General features: G+C 38.9%; 1 protein-coding gene across 1 annotated transcript in view; it reads left to right on the top strand.

Moving 5' to 3' along the window:
• Positions 1 to 18,151, top strand: part of DNAH11 (dynein axonemal heavy chain 11) — a 167,858-nt gene that overhangs the window by 64,548 nt on the left and 85,159 nt on the right. Inside the window, 9 exon segments of the mRNA XM_019472780.1 lie at positions 2,312 to 2,462; positions 3,340 to 3,471; positions 5,677 to 5,850; positions 7,208 to 7,412; positions 12,767 to 12,932; positions 13,083 to 13,098; positions 15,405 to 15,496; positions 15,951 to 16,197; positions 17,938 to 18,131. Coding sequence (XP_019328325.1) covers positions 2,312 to 2,462; positions 3,340 to 3,471; positions 5,677 to 5,850; positions 7,208 to 7,412; positions 12,767 to 12,932; positions 13,083 to 13,098; positions 15,405 to 15,496; positions 15,951 to 16,197; positions 17,938 to 18,131 — 1,377 coding nt within the window.

Here is an 18,151-nt window from a genome sequence, read left to right as displayed (position 1 = left end):
CCTGGAGCACCTCCTTCCCCTCCTTCTTCACTGACCTTGGTGTCTGCAGAGTTGTTCCTCTCACATATTCTCACTCCTCTCTCCGGCTGCAGTTGCTGTTGCGCAGCAGTTTTTTTCCCCTTCATAAATATGTTATCACAAGAGGCGCTACCACCGTCGCTGATGGGCTCGGCCTTGGCCAGTGGCAGGTCCGTCTTGAAGCCGGCTGGCATTGGCTCTATCAGACATGGGGGAAGCTTCTAGCAGCTTCTCACAGAAGCCACCCCTGTAGCCCCCCCACTACCAAAACCTTGCCATGCAAACCCAATACAAGTAGTGAACTGATTGTCTGCTTTTTGTAATGCAAATTTGGCAGTAACGAGAAGTTAATAACTTGGCTACTGTTCTCTGACAGCTTTTTAATAACTGTCACCGTCTTTGATACTGTTAAGGACGTTGGTTTACATCAGCTTGACTTTTTGTTTCTCTTACTTCTTTGGATCACAGTACTGCTCTTTTAACTTGTTTTATATCTATGCTTCATGCAAGTTAGTCTTGAGAACAGTGTTTTCTAAAGAACATGGGTTTCCATGTATAAAAGCGAATTTAGTTGGTCAAGGCACAGTGCATTAACTTGAAGCAGTCCAATGTGATCTTTTCCTTTTGCATTTGTTGAGCTGATCCAAATCAGTTCTTACTAATTTTAGTAAGAAGTGAATCTCTAACATTTGTCAGTCGGTGTTTTTATTTTCAAGCAGCATTACTGCTGTTTCACGTCAAAATTCGATTTTGCAGTGTTCCAGTATGTCATCAACATCTCAGTCAGTTCTAACTGTCTGTTAGAGTTGTATGCCGTTGGGACAAGAAGCCTTCAGTGCACATATTTCCCAGAGAAATCTTGTCAGTAGGAGAATTTAATTAAACAGCATGAGTCTGTACAAGCTGCCCACCTAGGGTGATGAGGATCAGAGGACTGGTGAGGATGTAGAGAGGCAAGACAATCTCTCACAGCAGAGGAGCATAGAGATGGAAACAGTAAGCAACAAACTGTCCAAATAGAATAGCTGTGAATGAGTAAATAATTGGTTTAGACTGTGTTTGACTAATACTGCGTGAACATGAGCAGGGGATAAAATTGCCTAATCCTTTGGAATATAGACAGGCATGTGGCTGCTAACCTGAAGCATGTGCTATAGTTAGCGTAATGATAAGGAATTTTAGACTTGGTTGTGATAGGAACTAGCAGATGAGGAGGGTTACTTTTTTGTCTTCAATTACATATAGCCAGGCTTTTCAGCCAGACTGGGTTACATATACTACTGTAGATATCTGCGATGCGAGTTATGTTGAACTTGGATGTCATAGAATCATAGAATCATTGAGGTTGGAAAAGACCTCTAAGATCATCGAGTCCAACCGTCAACCCAACACCACCATGCCCACTAAACCATGTCCCAGAGCGCCTCATCTACACGTCTTTTAAATACTTCCAGGGATGGGGACTCAACCACTTCCCTGCAGCCTCTTCCAATGTTTCACCACTCTTTCAGTAAAGAAATTTTTCCTTACATCCAATCTAAACCTCCCCTGCCGCAACTTGAGGCCATTTCCTCTCGTCCTATCGCTTGTTACTTCGGAGAAAAGACCAACACCCACCTCGCTACAACCTCCTTTCAGGTAGTTGTAGAGAGCGATGAGGTCTCCCCTCAGCCTCCTTTTCTCCAGGCTGAACAACCCCAGTTCCCTCAGCCGCTCCTCATAAGACTTGTTCTCCAGACCCCTCACCAGCCTCGTTGCCCTTCTCTGGACACGCTCCAGCACCTCAACGTCCTTCTTGTAGTGAGGGGCCCATGTCACGTAATCCTCGGTCTTGTGTACAACTTGCACACTGTTATTTTTAATAGTCTGTTCTCAAACAACATAAAGCAAATACAGAATCCTTGCTCCCACCTGCATTTTGGTGGTGCAGCCCTCTGAAAGCGGGAGCAAACTATCATGTAGGTCCTTTCTCCCTGCCCTCGCTGGAATAAAGGATACAGTCAAGGAAAAGGAGTATAGCCATATGCCAGTGTGCTCAACTGTCATAGTAGCTGTTAGAAATGCCGCAGCATGATGACCTTGGCATGAACAAATAAAATTGTTGTGAGGCTGGCGGCACTTACGTCTGACTTACAGCCAGTGCAGTAGTATTTCTGCATTGCAGTAAAGGCAGTCACAAACAGTTCTCAAAAGTCAACAAAACTTTGCATTTCAAAGCTAGAGGGAAGAAATTTTGTATTTTTTCAACTTCTCTCTGATAAAGAAATTGGCTGCTTTCCAATTTGTTTTGCAGGTATGTTGCCAGCTGGATAGAAACAAGGAGATACCAATCTGAAAAGGCTAACTTGACTGTTCTCTTTGATAAATATGTGCCTCCTTAGTTAGAACAACTTGGAACAAGATTTAAAACTGTTACTCCTATTCCTGAGAATAGTATGGTTCAGGTATGCATTAGGATTAAAATTATTTATATTTTAAAAAACAGTATTTCTGAAACATCCACTGAGCATGTGGTCCTAGGCAGGAGTAAAAATGGTTAAAATTACTGTGTGTCTGAAACGTATGTGAGGTGAAATTGAGAGGCTCTTATATATTGACTCTGGACCCTTGTTTTGGAGACCTACAGGGATTCAGATGTTTTGTATTGCAGCGGTCCACTGTAACAAGAAGAAATGTAGTGTGTTTACGGCACTGCACGTAATTCCCTGACTTCTCAGTTCTTGTGTTGCTTCTGTTAGCGATGTCTTAGGTAGCTGAGGGCTAGCCATTTCATCTCTCTACACAAGCATTCTGCCTCTCTCTCATTAAATGCTCACTAAATTCATTAGTGTTAGTTACTCTCATACTCTGATAATGAGGCCCTACGTTATTAAACATTATTAAAGAATGGAGCTGAGCTCTGTTTCATATATAAATGATCTGATACTGCACATCCTTACATTAACATTTTAAATTTACTTAATATGCCTTGTCATTCTAAACTCTTCTGAGTGTTTGCCTGCTTCTAGATAAGTCAATATGAGAGGAGAAAATTAATTATTGAGTATGAGTGTTAAGAATTTGCCATAACATACATGCCTGAGCTGTGTAATCTTCTGCATATACCTTGCTTTAAGTAGTGTAGAATGAAGGTATTTTGGTGCCTTTTATCAGAAGACCTCTTCATGCCTTTGACCTCTGAAAGGATCCTAGACAATAAGGAAGCACAGCAAGGAGTTGCAGTCTCACTACTTACATTTAAATACCTTCTTGAGGTCACTGTCACCTTCCTATGGAGTAAGACTCACAGGTCACTCTCTTCACATATTTTTTTTATTGCAGACGTTCTGTTCTCTGCTGGATTGTTTTCTGACCCCTGAAAATGTGCCAATGGATTGCCCCAGAGAGCTCTATGAGATATATTTTGTCTTTGCTTGTATTTGGGTGTTTGGTGGGGTGCTCTCTCAAGATCAGGTAAGTTAATGAAAATGCCCACAGTATCACTGTGCTTGAAAAACAGATATAATATATATACAGATATAATATATATACACACCTACCTACATATTTAAACAGATATAAATACATATGTGCATCTGTGTGTATATATGTACATGCAGGTTTCTACTCACTAATACTGATAGGGGGTGCAGAGCAATGGCCCATGCATCCAATTTGTTGGCCTGTAGTACTGTGCACTTTAGCTATCAGAGCTCATCTGTAAATGAGCTAACTTGACCGGAGGGAGCTGCCTGCCTACAGTGCAAGACTGCATGCAGAGTCATTTACCATGCATAGAGAAGCTGTGTTTACTTAGGGAAGTGTTACCAGCTATACTTTTTTATCTATACTAAAGTCCCTGACAAGCAACAAAAAGTAATATGAGGGTCATGCCTACCAGAATTAAAGCATTTAGTAAAGGGCTGGACAGATGTATATTTAATCTCACCTGCTGGATTTATACTGAGAAACGTAGATATAAGTAAGGCATTATAATGCATTTCCCTTAGTGAGATTTTTTTTGTTGCGATGCTATAAAGGTTTGAAGAAGAAAGTAATAAAACTCTACAATTATTCTCAGTGTTTTACTTAGATGGACCTTGATTTCTTGAGAAATATCTAGTCATACTTGCCTATTAAACACTGAAAAAAAAAATTGGCTTTACTGCTGTTTAAATTAGATGAAGCCCTTGTGAAGGAATAAATTTATACATGCATCATCCACAGATAAAGGAGCACCTTGCATAAGTTGAAGAATCAGAAGCAACACATTATTACATCAAGAGACTGGGAAGATCTTTTTGGTCATATTGACATCTGTTTTCCTGTCCTTCAATGGCCTCAAGTTGCGCCAGGGGAGGTTTAGATTGGACGTGAGGAAAAATTTCTTTACGCAAAGAGTGGTTAAACATTGGAACAGGCTGCCCAGGGAAGTGGTTGAGTCACCATCCCTGGAGGGATTTAAAAGACGTGTAGATGCGACGCTTAGGGACATGGTTTAGTGGGCATGGTGGTGTTGGGTTGATGGTTGGACTCGAAGATCTTAGAGGTCTTTTCCAACCTTAATGATTCTATGATTCAAAAAGACTTGCTGTTCTGTGGACATACTCAGGAGGGTCTTGTCTGAAGCAAGTCATCTCTGTGGTCTCACAGCTATATAAATTTAAACTGAATTTAGAAGTTTTAGGAAATAAAATATTTGGGCTGGATATGTGGTGAGTTAGCCTTGATGAACAGCCAAACACCCGTCCAGCTGCTCTCTTGTTCCCCCTCCTCAGCAGAGTAGGGGGAGAAAATAGGCTGAAAAAACTTGTGGGATGAGATGAAGACAGGGAGATTGGTAAGCAGTTACTCTCATGGGCAAAACAGACTTGATTTGGGGAAAATTTAATTTAATTTGTTGCCAATTGAAATGGATTTGGGTAGTGAGAAACAAAGGCAAACATTAAAACAAAACCTTTCCCCCTCCCACCCCCCAAGCTCAGCCTCACTCCTTCACTCCTGACTGTTCTACTCCCCCATTCCAAGCGGTGTAGGTGGATGGTGGGTTATGGTCAGTACACAGTGGTTTCTCTCTGCCACTCCTTCCTTTTCACGCTTTACCCTTGCTCCAGCATGGGGTCTCCATGGGCTGCAGTGCTTCAGGGCGTCTTCACCTGCTCCAGCATGGGGTCCTCAGGGGGCTGCAGTGTGGGTATCTGCTCCAGCAACGTGGAGCTCCTCCTCCTTCTCCTCTTCCTCCTCCTCCTCCTCCTCTGACCTTGTTGTTCTGCTGTTTCTCAGTCTTTCTGCCCTTTCTTGAATATGTTTTCCCTGAGGCAGCGCCAGCTTGGCTGAGGGGCTCAGCAGTGTCCCGCAGTGGGTCTGTTGGAGCTGGCTGGAACCAGCCATGTCCAGCACAGGGCAGCCCCCATCCTCTCCTCACAGAGGCCACCCGCTGCCAACATCTTAACACCTGCACTCAATCCAGGATGTCATCAGAAGGTGGCCTGTCTTTAGCTCCTTAAACAGCAGGAACACTAAGATACTGCTTTGATGTTCTTGGTTATTTCATCACAGTCTACATGTATATGCATTTAAAAATAAGATTTATTTGTAAGTCTGTTTTTCATATGTGCTTCACATGAATGTCTAGATATGGAAAAATGTACTGTAAACAATTAATGCACCATTTTATAGCTTTCAAAATACAAAGCTTAATTCAGCTGCTGGTGTCTTAAGAAGATGAAAGCAGTGAAGTTTCCATCCCAGGGCACAGTGTTCGATTATTACCTTGATCCAGAGACAAGGAAGTTCCTGCCCTGGGTGGATAAGGTCCTGAGTCCTGATGTGGATCCAGATGCATCCCTGCAGGTACAGTGCACACCAGTGACCGCACGCTGAGCATTGCTAGATGCAGGAACATTTCAGGGTCTTGTCACGATTTCTGACATCATCTTAGATGTCCTGGAAGTAACACTCTCTAGATGTGTTTGGATAAATCTCCGCTATCTGGGCCACGTGCCTTTAGTTGAGCGTTGAGGATTAATGACCAAGTGACGCTTTTATTGATTTTTATATTAAAGCACTCCTGAAGACATACCATATTCAATTTGTTAGTGGTTTATACCCTTTTTCCACAGTAGAAGAAATTCAGGCTCCAAGTCCATTTAATCATTGAAAATAATGCCCACAGCAACTGTACACCACAAATTGAAGCCTTAACATTTTTCTATTGCCAGCTTTATGCACAGGTATTCTTTTGCTACCTAAATTCCCTTCTTACTAACAGAAGTGTATGAGGTGTAGGGGAAGCAAATCACTTTATCATCACCTTTCCACTATGCTCTTGATCAACTTACGAAGTTAGAGTTATATTTGGAATACAAATTGTAGAAGGTATGATAGTATGATATATACCTGTCAGTGGAGAAATAGAAAGCATGAGCTATTAATTGTAATTGCCTCAGTTTGGGGGTTTGGTTGTTTTTGTTCTTTTTTTCAGTGTGATTTGCACAGAATATTCTCAAATGCTTCATGGTGTTTTGATTGCATTAGCTTCTACGTCTTTTTCTTTTTAAATGCTTAGATGAGTAGGAATTTTCCTGGGGAGATTAGAAGTTTGTGGGCATAGAAACATGGAGCTGATGATCAAAAGACATTATCTGTTATCAGCTATCCTGTAACAAGTTCTCTTTAAGGGTTAATACTTGATAGGAAAATACAGAGCTTGGAAAAGAAAGCTTTACTAGGCAATGAAGGTTTTAGATGCTCACAGTAAGTAAAGCTAATCTATGGCCAACTATTTGCCCAAACAGTTTTCAGTATGCTGAAAGCCAGGCCAAAAAGTAAATGGAAATACTAACTGAAAAATTAAACCAGCTACCTGTTGCACCAGCCTTTGTTTCTCTACCAGTTTTTGGGAGACTGGCATTCTGTAAAGGTTGATATGGAACCAACGCATTTCAGCTACAACCTCATTTCAAAATCTTCCTACTAGAAGAAATTGAATACAAATTTTCAAGTAGAAATGCTGTGTAAAAAGTAATCCAGTAGAACATTTTGTTCTAGTAATTATGTTTAAGAACAAGAGAACGGTGTATCCCGTTTCATTGCTTTTTAGAATTCAGTCCTAGCCAGAGAGAGAGAGAGAGACAGAAATTACTGTTTGCTTTTAAAACTAAACTGTGTTGTGCAAGTGTTTGATGTTTTTTTTCCTTTTTAATTTCAGGCAATCTTTGTTCACATATCTGAGACTGCACATCTCGAATATTTTATTGATTTACTCTTAACAAAAGGCAAACCAGTCATGCTTGTTGGAAACGCCGGAGTAGGAAAAACAGTGTTTGTAGGTGATAGGCTTGCTGCTCTCTGTGAAGACTACCTCCTGGCTAACATCCCTTTCAACTACTACACATCATCAGCAGTGCTCTAGAGTAAGCTCCATACGGATGCAAGAAACCTATCTTCCCTCAACAGCAAAGGTGAAAAATATTATGCAGTTATTATGATCTCATTACAACTGTTGGCTACTGCCGTTGTCTGGATCTTGGCAAGCTCATCGCTTCACAAAGTGGAAAACTTAGCGAAGTTGGGCCAGGCAATAGGAAAGGAGGAGGATGAACCTGTTTGGGGCAAACTGGCACTGACAATGTGGTCCCACAAGTTGCTCTGTGCTTGTGGACGAGAGAAAATTTGGCTTTACCTATGTTAACAAGAAGCCTTGAGCCAGCTTTTGCTAGCCTGGGTGTCTTTGCATTGTGCCTGTAGATGTACCAAAAAGGACAGTCAGGAGTTGGGCTTGCTTTTGCTAGGCGCTGTACGATCCCCGGGTAGGGGCAGTCCCTGTCTGGAGAAGTTTGGAGTCTCTGTAGGCAAGATGGATGCAGAGCAAAGGAAATGTTAATATAACACACAAGCAGCGGGGGCTGTATGTTGGCCAAAAACATTACACTGGTGGTAGGTTTTGGAATAAGAGGAGTCATACAGTCAAAGTAAAATAGGCTTGTAAAAGCTCTGTGTCTCCTGCTTTTCATGAAAAGCAGCACAATCAAGGGAGATACCAGCTGCCAGTGGATGTGCCCTCTTGCCTTCTTTTTTTCATCTTTACAGCAATTTGAACTGTTACAACTATACAGAAAAAATGACATGCCCTATTCACTGTACAGCTTTTTACAGCTGTAAAAAGCACTAGAGAAAGAAGTTAATACAACTGTCTTATCCTCTCATATGTCTGGGCAAAGATACAGAAAACAATGTCTTCCTTTTAAAAACTTTCCAAAATGTAAGGAGTCTACAGATAAAATCTTTAGAAGTATTTAAGTTTGCTTGATGCTTCATCTAATTGCTTATGCAATCAAATTTTTAATTTTTAGCCAAACTACATTGCTGCTAATGGATCAGATTGTCACTAGGCTTAAAAACATAAGTATAAATCCACAAATGTCTATTGAATAACCCTTTACCCTGCTTTTTCTTTCCTGTCTCCTGTTGATTTCTTCTGTATTCAGGTCAGATAAGCAAATACCGCTTTCAGTTTACTTTGTACCTTAGTTTATTCTTTGAAGTGTTTCCAAATTCATGTTAACTTAGAATCCTGCATTAACAGAACTTAATTGCCTTTTTGCCCCTCAAAATGAATGGAGAGATTTGGGGAAAAGAAGTCTGCTATGCGTCAGAGCGAGATCATGAACCGATGTAAACTGTTACAGCTCCTCTAATTGGGAATCAGCCTTAAAAGGTTTTCAGATATTCCTCTGTTCTGAGAGGGACTTTTTAGCTAATGATTGCCATTCCAGCAGCAACCATGGCCGAGGCACTAGAGCACAAAGGCATAACATTTTCCATTGCAAACAGAAGCTGATGAAAGGAGCTCCTAGGCAGCAAAGGTTGTGGATTCTTGCAGGAAACGTCTTAAATAAACCAAACAGGTGAAGTCAGCACTACAGGGGCTTTCTTTCCAAGAGTATCACACCCACCAGCTGTACTGTGGTATAAAACTGGGAAGTTTATGAACCTTTAAGGATAAAGGTTAACGGATAACCGTCTGGAGAACAAGTCTTATGAGGAGCGGCTGAGGGAACTGGGCTTGTTTAGCCTGCAGAAAAGGAGGCTGAGGGGAGACCTCATCACTCTCTACAACTACCTGAAAGGAGGTTGTAGCGAGGTGGGTGTCGGTCTCTTCTCCCAAGTAACTAGCGATAGGACGAGAGGAAATGGCCTCAAGTTGCGCCAGGGGAGGTTTAGATTGGATGTAAGGAAAAATTTCTTTACTGAAAGAGTTGTTAAACATTGGAAGAGGCTGCCCAGGGAAGTGGTTGAGTCGCCATCCCTGGACGTATTTAAAAGACGTGTAGATGCGACGCTTAGGGACATGGTTCAGTGGGCATGGTGGGGTTGGGTTGACAGGTGGACTCGATGATCTTAGAGGCCTTTTCCAACCTTAATGATTCTATGATTCTATGATTTGCTATGAAATGTTAGTAGTATTCCTTCAGATTTTAAGTCAAGTCAGTATTGTAAAACATCCACCGCTCCTTCTAAGGAATATTAAGAGATGAACAAAGAAGTGGACTCCTCTGGTTGTCTGCTGCTTTTCAGCCAAGTCCCTCTTGTTAAATGCTCTATTAACAAGTCCCTCCACTAATCACAGCAGGTGAAGAACTGCATGACAATTCAGAAACAAATATATTGTGTTGGCTTTCCATTGTGTTTACAACATTTTTTTGGTGAGCTGTGGTGGAATGATTTTGTTCTGTCATGTATAGCTCAAAATGACTGCCTCTTACGTTATTTTTGTGTTTGAGTGTACCAATGCTTCTTCCTATAAAATGTGTTCAAGTGATACACTGAAATGCCTTCCTTATGTGTTTTAGGCTACCACTCCAAGCAATTGTTTGGAACAACCAAATTGTTGGATTTTTTTTTTAATGGAAAGAGGCATTCACATCAAATTACACAAATGAGCAATTTAAATTAAGTCTCAGTGTAAAAAGAAGAGCTTAAGAGCTGAACTTGTTGAAGTACAGTTATTCACTACATTGCCATGTTCTTTCCATGGTTTAGAGGTTGAAAGATTTTTCTTACAGATCATATCACTTTTAATCTGCAGTATTTTCTGCCAGCTCCCATCTTAGCTGTATCCATATATCTTTTTTTTGAGCTATATGCTAGAGTGGGTGAGATTAGCATGTAGTGTTGGGTTTTATTTAGCATTCCCCCAAGGCATATGACTCACTCGCTCTGCCTCTAGAACAGCAGAAAATTTCAAAATGTTACTTGATGGAGGCAGGTTCTGATGCAAACTAATATTGGTACATTAAGTTCAGGGTCTTCAGTAGTACTAAAGTCTGGAACAGTGCCACAGAGAAGAAATTTGCATAAACATTTATGTACAATGGAATTTAGTACAATGTATTTCCTTACTGTACTGCAATAATACAGTATTTTTAAAAATATAATAGGAGTAATAGATTATAATTGTGGACACTATTTAAAATTTAGGTAAGGTTAAGGATCAAGAAGGAGTATTCCTAATTTGGGGTTTAAAAGTACAGGTATATATGTACCTCAGCTAAAAGAAGAACAAAATCTTCTTTTACGTAAGATTTTAAAGTAATTAAGGTACTCTAAACCTTTCGTATGCATATAGTTTCTGCAAAAATTTTTTTCTCCTTTGTGGTAGAAAAGCAGGATAAGTGCAGTCATGGCTTTTTTTCCCCCCAAATTTATGATCATCCAGTTGCAAATATGTTAAGGTTCTACATTTCTATCTTGTCCTCCAGCACACCTTCACTTTTTATCTGCTTACTTTTCTTCTCCACAGTCAGTAACCATCCTTTTAGCTGACTGTGACTAGATGGAAATGTCCTTGGAAGCATTTGGTACCTTTCTTGAACTGGCCAGACAAAATCACTGTTGAGGTTTGCAGATGATATATTTCACTGTTTGAAGAATCTAAGATGACAACACAATACTCTTTTTGTCCTAATGGAAACTTTTTGCAGTGATATATTTGTTTATACTGCTTTGCCTAAGAAACCAAGAAGTCTGCTGCAAGTCAGAACCACAGCAGGGCTATGACATACAGCATTCAGCTGTCACTATGCAAGTGCAGTTTCCATTTCTTACCAGCTCTCGTGAACATGTTGCCCAGTTTTTAAAAAAAAACCAACAAAACAAGACAAGTTCAGAACCATATGCTTACATTTCACTTTGTTTTTAATCTAAACCAAAGGTTTTTAACATACAGCCTAATACAATGGAAAAAAGGAAGAAGTCTGTAGTCTGCATTTTTTTCCTATTCTACTTATTATACATGGAACTAATTTTTTTTTTTCTCCTCACCCTCCTTTCTTTTTGACAAATATTAAAGTAAAAAAAAAAAAGTGGGCTTGGTCATCTCAAAACCAATAGCAGGTGTAACCCAGATTAACGACACTATTTACTAGACAAAAAAAATCTGGGCTAGATGCACAAAATTTTTGAGAAATCTTTTTTCTCTTGCCCAGCAGTATTGAGTGAGAAATCTCATGCATATGAAATCTGAATTAAATTCTCTCCTGTGCTGCAAGGGTTGTAACCACCACCTTCCCTAAATGTTTCATAACCACCTTTGGTTCAAATCCCTGCTCTGAATGAGGCAGAGAGTGCTTTTGAAATTAGGCTGCTCACCAAAAATGAGAGCCTCAGTCACTGGGACATGCTGAAAAGTTTTCCTTGAAGTCCATGTATTACTGTGGTTTCATTTTGTGCAAAACGTTTATGTGATCATTTAGACAACAAAAATATATGACTGAGGAAGGAAGAGAGATGAGATTCTTTGTTAGTTTCCAGTCCTGCTTTAATAAATTCCTAATGATTTCTGCAGGTTCTTATTTCTATGCACAAAATAGAAACAGTGCAATTAGAAATCAAACTTCCATGGATGATGAATGCTTTCTTGTGAATCTGTGGAATACTTCACAAAGTGGCAAAAGTTGAGGATCACATCATACCAAAGTTCAATATTTTAATAATGCTTAATACAAGTGGTTTTCTTCTATATTTTCAAGATGACTTAGCAGCTTTCTGTAGTTATTCTTGCCCTTACACCTCTAAGGGAAGCAGTGCAGTTGGATAAAAATTGTATAAACTCAAAATTTATGACTCAAGATTTTACAGTTCTGATGAATACATAAGGGTATTTGAATTAATTTGTTCACTGTTGTAGTAATTTTGTTATCCGATGGTCTGCATTCATCATCATGTAAGCACCTCATTTTGGGGAATAGGCTGAAATTTAATGCAATCAGCTTAATATGTCCTTAGTATGGGAGATGCCACACTAGTTTCCTGATTAAATGTCCTGATTAAATGATATTTTATCATTCATATTTTTACATTTTACATATGGTAAAGTCCTTGTTTAATCCTTCCCAAGAGAAGGGGAAAATAATCTACTTCACTGATATACTTGCTGAGTGTCAGGATACCTGGGAATTTCACATTCAAAGCATTTCAGTTCCAAAGGATGCAGATGGATATGCAGTGAGATTTTTCAAAAGCTGTGAAGTAGTCAACCAACTAAATCAACAAGACTCTTCTGGAATTCAGAATCCCAGTGTGATGTTTGTTCAAGGGCACTCTGTGAGTTTCACTGATTACTAAGGACTTCAATAGTTCAAAAACCCTTGTAGGTGGTGAAATGTTTCATAAATTTTAGCCAGCATGATTTTGAATTCTTGATTTGTTTAGTTTCAGTATTGCTTAGTATGGTAATCATTTTTATGTATGTTGTGTTACATTTCAGAAATGCTTGGAAAAAAGCTGGAGAAAAAAGCTGGTCATAACTATGGCCCAGTAGGAAATAAGAAACTTAACTATTTTATTGATGATTTGAATATGCCTGAAGTGGATAGATATGGAACAGTTCAACCTCACGCGTTGATTTGGCAGCATATAGATTATGGACACCGGTGAGCATTTACTTCTTACTTAACGTTATGCTATAATTTTTATATTGTGGTTCATGATGGGATCTCTAAACCACATAGAAACAGGAAGCTTCCAAGAAAATTGCTTAAACGGAAAAGCATACTGTCCCTGGAGGTTATAAACAGTTTTAGAAAAGAGAAGCATAAAGTGAAGGGGCTGTAGAGAGTCTCAGAAGGAAAGTATCCTTCAGCTGCTCCTGATGGAGCTGCTGGATGTTGACCCTATTGATTGACCTGATAAGAACAGGCATGTATGAGAAACATAAATTGATTCCCTAAATTGCAGCCTGCCAAATGTTCAGCTTATGCTACCACCTATCTTTCCATCACCCTGTAAAGACAGCAGACGAAATCCACATAAACTTTATGGTACTGGTTCAAATGAATGATCTTTCTGTGCCGTGAGAAGAAAAAAACACAGATGATGACCACTGAAGGATAATTAAGTTGGTTTGGGCAATTAAAGTAATTCTTTTCTTACTTTCCAAAGGACAATTTAATTTTTTGGCGGTTAAAATATATTAATATCCATTTTTAAGAGTCTGTGGAAGGAGAAGGTCTTCAGTTTAAAATCAACTGATTTAGTGTTTCATTTTGTTCCGTTACAGGAGGATCTACATCTTCTGTAAATACTTAGTTGTTACTATAAGTGCATATTAGATTCTTGTTCATATACAAGCATGTCACGTGACATGAAGAAAACGTGACATACAAAGAAAATATTGTGAATGATCTGGTGGGTAAAGGAGAAAAGTAATCAAACATTAAAAAAAAAGTTAAATGCACATCTGTCTGTGTATTGTAGCCTTACAATTTTTGTTTCAGCAAGGGTGGTTCTTTTCACTGGCACGTACGCTGTGATCTGACTATAATTGTGACCAAGGCGAGGCAATAGCATCTGTACTGTTCTTCCATCTTTTAATGCAGATCCAGTTGAATCATATAAGCTTTTCACTAGGTCGTACTTCATCTCATGAGGGAATGATACCAGCTGAATATCTTGTTAAGGAATGAGATGTAAAGAGAAAAAAGGAAGTGACTGCTCAAATCTGAAGCATCTCTAGCTCAGAGAAATCAGTCAGGTCTAATTCAGTGACATGCAAAGCTAACATCTCAATGCCCTTCTGTTTTCTTCCCAGAGGTATAAGCTATTCTAGCCTGGAATCTTTTTGTTTTCTCACAAAGATTTCAAACTTCAGATCTTAACAGTTCCTACTGCTAAAAAACTGTTGATGCTTCTTTCTTTTGAATTGTTTTGAATTGTTTCTTTTGAAACAAAACCAAATGAAAAAATTAAAAATCTCCATTTTTACAAAACAAATCAAATTAGGAAAAAAGTTGACCATGCCATTCAGGAATTTTGAACATAACCATCTGAGAATTCTAATACAGAGTAAAGTTTGTTGCAGATGAATGGAAAGACGGAGAATGTATTCTACTATGAAGTTCTGGGGAGGATTTGTTGATTTAAGCAGGGAGCGCCTGCATTATTTATGAGGTTTTCTTTTACTGTGCTTTTTTAAAGATGGTAGCTGCTTGGCCTAGTTCAGTTGTAGGCTAACTTCTAAAGAAACAACTCTGCCTTCAGATTTGGGCAATCAGAACTCAAATTGCCAGCTACTGAATGCATGTATTCTACTATGAAGTTCTGGGGAGGATTTGTTGATTTAAGCAGGGAGCGCCTGCATTATTTATGAGGTTTTCTTTTACTGTGCTTTTTTAAAGATGGTAGCTGCTTGGCCTAGTTCAGTTGTAGGCTAACTTCTAAAGAAACAACTCTGCCTTCAGATTTGGGCAATCAGAACTCAAAATGCCAGCTACTGAATGCCTCTTATTTATTTGTTTGTTTGTTTAAAGCAACCTCCTTTTAATTCACCTGGAGCTATGTCACCTGGAGAGCCAGAAACAGTACCTATTGGATGCTGCTGCAAAAAAGGGAGTGACCTTTTAAGCCTGCCACCTCCTACTCTGTGATGTTTTCTCTTAGGTGTGCTTAGTGACAGTTGTTTTACATAGCTCTCAGAGGCATTTCTTCATACGTGCCAAGATGATCTTTGCTGTTTTTTTCTTATTGAAATCTGTTCATTTTGTCTGCTCTTATCTATCATGGTTGTGTGCATTCTCAAACTGATTTGAACTTCCTTTGACCGTGTTGTACTCATCCAAGTTGGTTTGGAGCCAGTTTCATTCAAAAATCTCTATCATCGTCAGAATGCTTTGTGAGAATGTAATATCTTCATTTCCACAAAAATGTTGAACAAAAGATTATGTGATAGAAATTGTAGGATTTTTCTTAATTTTAAAATGTCCATCCTAATTTGATGCTTGTATTCCAGATTCCCCATAGGGCAGAAATGTTGATTCTTCCACTGAGGTTAAGCCTGGAAAACATACAGTATTTTGTCACTACTATTGATCAAGCTCCATTTTCTTTCTCAGGTATGATAGGCGAAGCTAACTATTAAAGAAATTCATAATTGTCAGTATATTGCCTGTATGAATCCAACTGCTGGCAGCTTCACTATCAACCCTAGGCTCCAGGTATGGTTTGAAGTGTCATGTTTTAGCAATCCTGTATTTAATACGTGACATAATTACTATTTAGCTTTTCACTGCAATAGGTAGGAGACGAAAGGGGATAGGAGAAAACATAGTGTCTGAAACTTAGTATAGGTTCAAGATCCTGCTGTTCCTATAGCTAAACAGAAGGAGACAAACCATATTTATTACGATATTGAGATTCCCCTGAATTTCATAGCAATTGCAGTCTCATGGGGTCCTTCACCTGGCACCTGGCAGATGTGCCCTTGGGGCTCATAGCCAGACATGCAACTGCTGTGGAACTGCATCAAGGATGAGGCTAGAAATGAAGTATTTTCTGTGACACACAAGTAACTGTATTTTCAGCAGGCTGTACTGTCATTTAACACTTCATTGAATCTTAACTGCTGTCTGATGCTGAAGAATCTTTATCTCCTTTTCCCTTTTGATTTTTCGGAGATGTTTTGCAGTATTTGCTTTGAACTTCCCTTCTTCAGATTCCCTGACTATCATCTGTAGCAAGATAGTTTGCTTCCACTTCCAGCAACATGCTTTTACTCCATCAGTAATCAAGAATATTCCAGCCATAGTACAAGCAGCCATATGGCTTCACCAGGCAGTGGTTCAAAACTTCCCACCAACTGCTATTAAGTTCCACTGTATCTTTAACATGAGAGACCTCTCCAATGTCTTCCAGGTCTATATCGTGGGTTAATTTTCTACCTAACAACACTCTATTATTGCTGCTTTTTATTATTTAATGACATAAATTGGCTAGCGGACCAATGAAGAACAGATGGTCTTTGTACAAAGTAGAAGATAGTCCCTGCCCTGAGGTGACTATGGTCAGGTAGATGAAAAGGGTAGAAAGCTGGGAAAGAAAAGATATTTAGTGGAAATAGAGTAATGGTTTGCAAAGTTTGCTATTATTTTGAGAAGAGAAGGTCAACATCTGTTCAGAGGGAAGAACAGCTTTCTGGAGACTAGGTAGAATGAAACAGAGATTGAAGAAGCTCTGAAGCAGGGGCTGAAACCATATATTATCTTGAATATTAAGTGTGTGTATGTATGTGTATGTATATGCATGTATATTAAAAAATTGAATTAAGTTATTTTTCAAATAATGTTAAATTGCAGTCTCTCTTTGGGCTTCAGAGCATGTCAGTGAAAGAGCATGTACGTTTTTAACTGTGAGCACTGTTGGTTATCCAAATAAAAGTACTTGTTATCAGAATTAAACTATTGAAGAGTTAAGACACTTTAAATTGCAAGACATATATAAAACAGATATGCAAGTTTCATTTTGGTCTTTCTGTTGTATGGGGATGAGGGTTTTCACAGTCCAAACACTGCACGTATAAGCCAGGAAAGAAGTACGTTCCTCTGCCTTGATGTTCTCAGTTAAGTTCTGTTATGTATGCCTCTTGTTTCCTTAACTTGTCATTCATAATGAAATATAGTACCTCTCGGTATTGTTCATTGTATCAGACATGGCACAAGGAAGACAAAATAATGTCATGTAATATATAGTACATGTATAGTTTCTTCTGGAATTAATCTGTGTTGGTGCCAATACCAAGGATGAATTAGCTAGCGAGGACCTCAGTACTGTTTCTACTTGCCCTTCAAAAACTCTTCACTTGAAAGCAGACAAAGCAGCAGAAACATGAACTAAAATGAACATATTAAATGCATGTATATTTGATTTTTAAAAAAGAAAATAATTTTCCTAACAGGTGGGGAGGAGGAGGAAAAAAAAGAAAAAGGGAATGAGTATTTGAATTTATTTGACAAAAAATGGAAACAGGAAAACATCAGCTTTACTAGTCCTTTTTTCCTCTTCCTTTCTAATTTCTATTTGCCAGTAAAAAAAGGAGTGAAAAGAAATAGAATAAGAATAGGAATGAGGACACCAAAATGGAAAATTTAAAATATTTGGGAGTGTTTGAACCTAGATTCAACAGTGAATTCCTATCACAAAGAAATTATTGTTCTAGTTTTAAATAGTTTAGACATGAACAATTAAAGATATAGACAGCTTTACTAGTAGTTGTTTGGAGTCTGGCTGTTTGGAAGTACTGTGCAAATGCTTTGAGCCCATACTTGCACCTACTTTCAGTGTAGTCACAGTGCATGGGTACATCAGTCACTACACTAATGGAATTGAATTCCTATCACAAAGAAATTATTGTTCTAGTTTTAAATAGTTTAGACATGAACAATTAAAGATATAGACAGCTTTACTAGTAGTTGTTTGGAGTCTGGCTGGTTGGTTGGAATGTGCTTTTGAATTGTTTTGATACTTGCACCTACTTTCAGTGTAGTCACAGTGCATGGGTACATCAGTCGCTACACTAATGGAATTTTTTTTTCCATGAAAATATTTTTCATGTGTTGTGTTTGGGGCATTTTTTAACTAGTATTTTTCTCTCTCACTGTGTGGTAGAATGTGGAAGACCAAGTGTTGCTGCAATCTCCGCTCATCTATTGCCATTTTGCAAACGGCAGAGCAGACCCTTGCTACAAGCCAGTGAAAGGGCGGGAACCGCTGAGGAATATACTTGAGGAGTTTCTAGAAAGCTACAATGAAATGCATGCTTCTACCAACCTAGTCTTATTTGAGGGTGCCGTGCAGCATGTGTAAGTGGAATATCGATAAA

The sequence above is a fragment of the Aptenodytes forsteri genome, unplaced genomic scaffold (assembly GCF_000699145.1).
Source record: "Aptenodytes forsteri isolate BGI_AS27 unplaced genomic scaffold, ASM69914v1 Scaffold164, whole genome shotgun sequence".
NCBI classification, from domain to species: domain Eukaryota; kingdom Metazoa; phylum Chordata; class Aves; order Sphenisciformes; family Spheniscidae; genus Aptenodytes; species Aptenodytes forsteri.
Note: the sequence above shows the minus strand (reverse complement) of the source record. Positions and strands in the feature narration are given on the sequence as shown.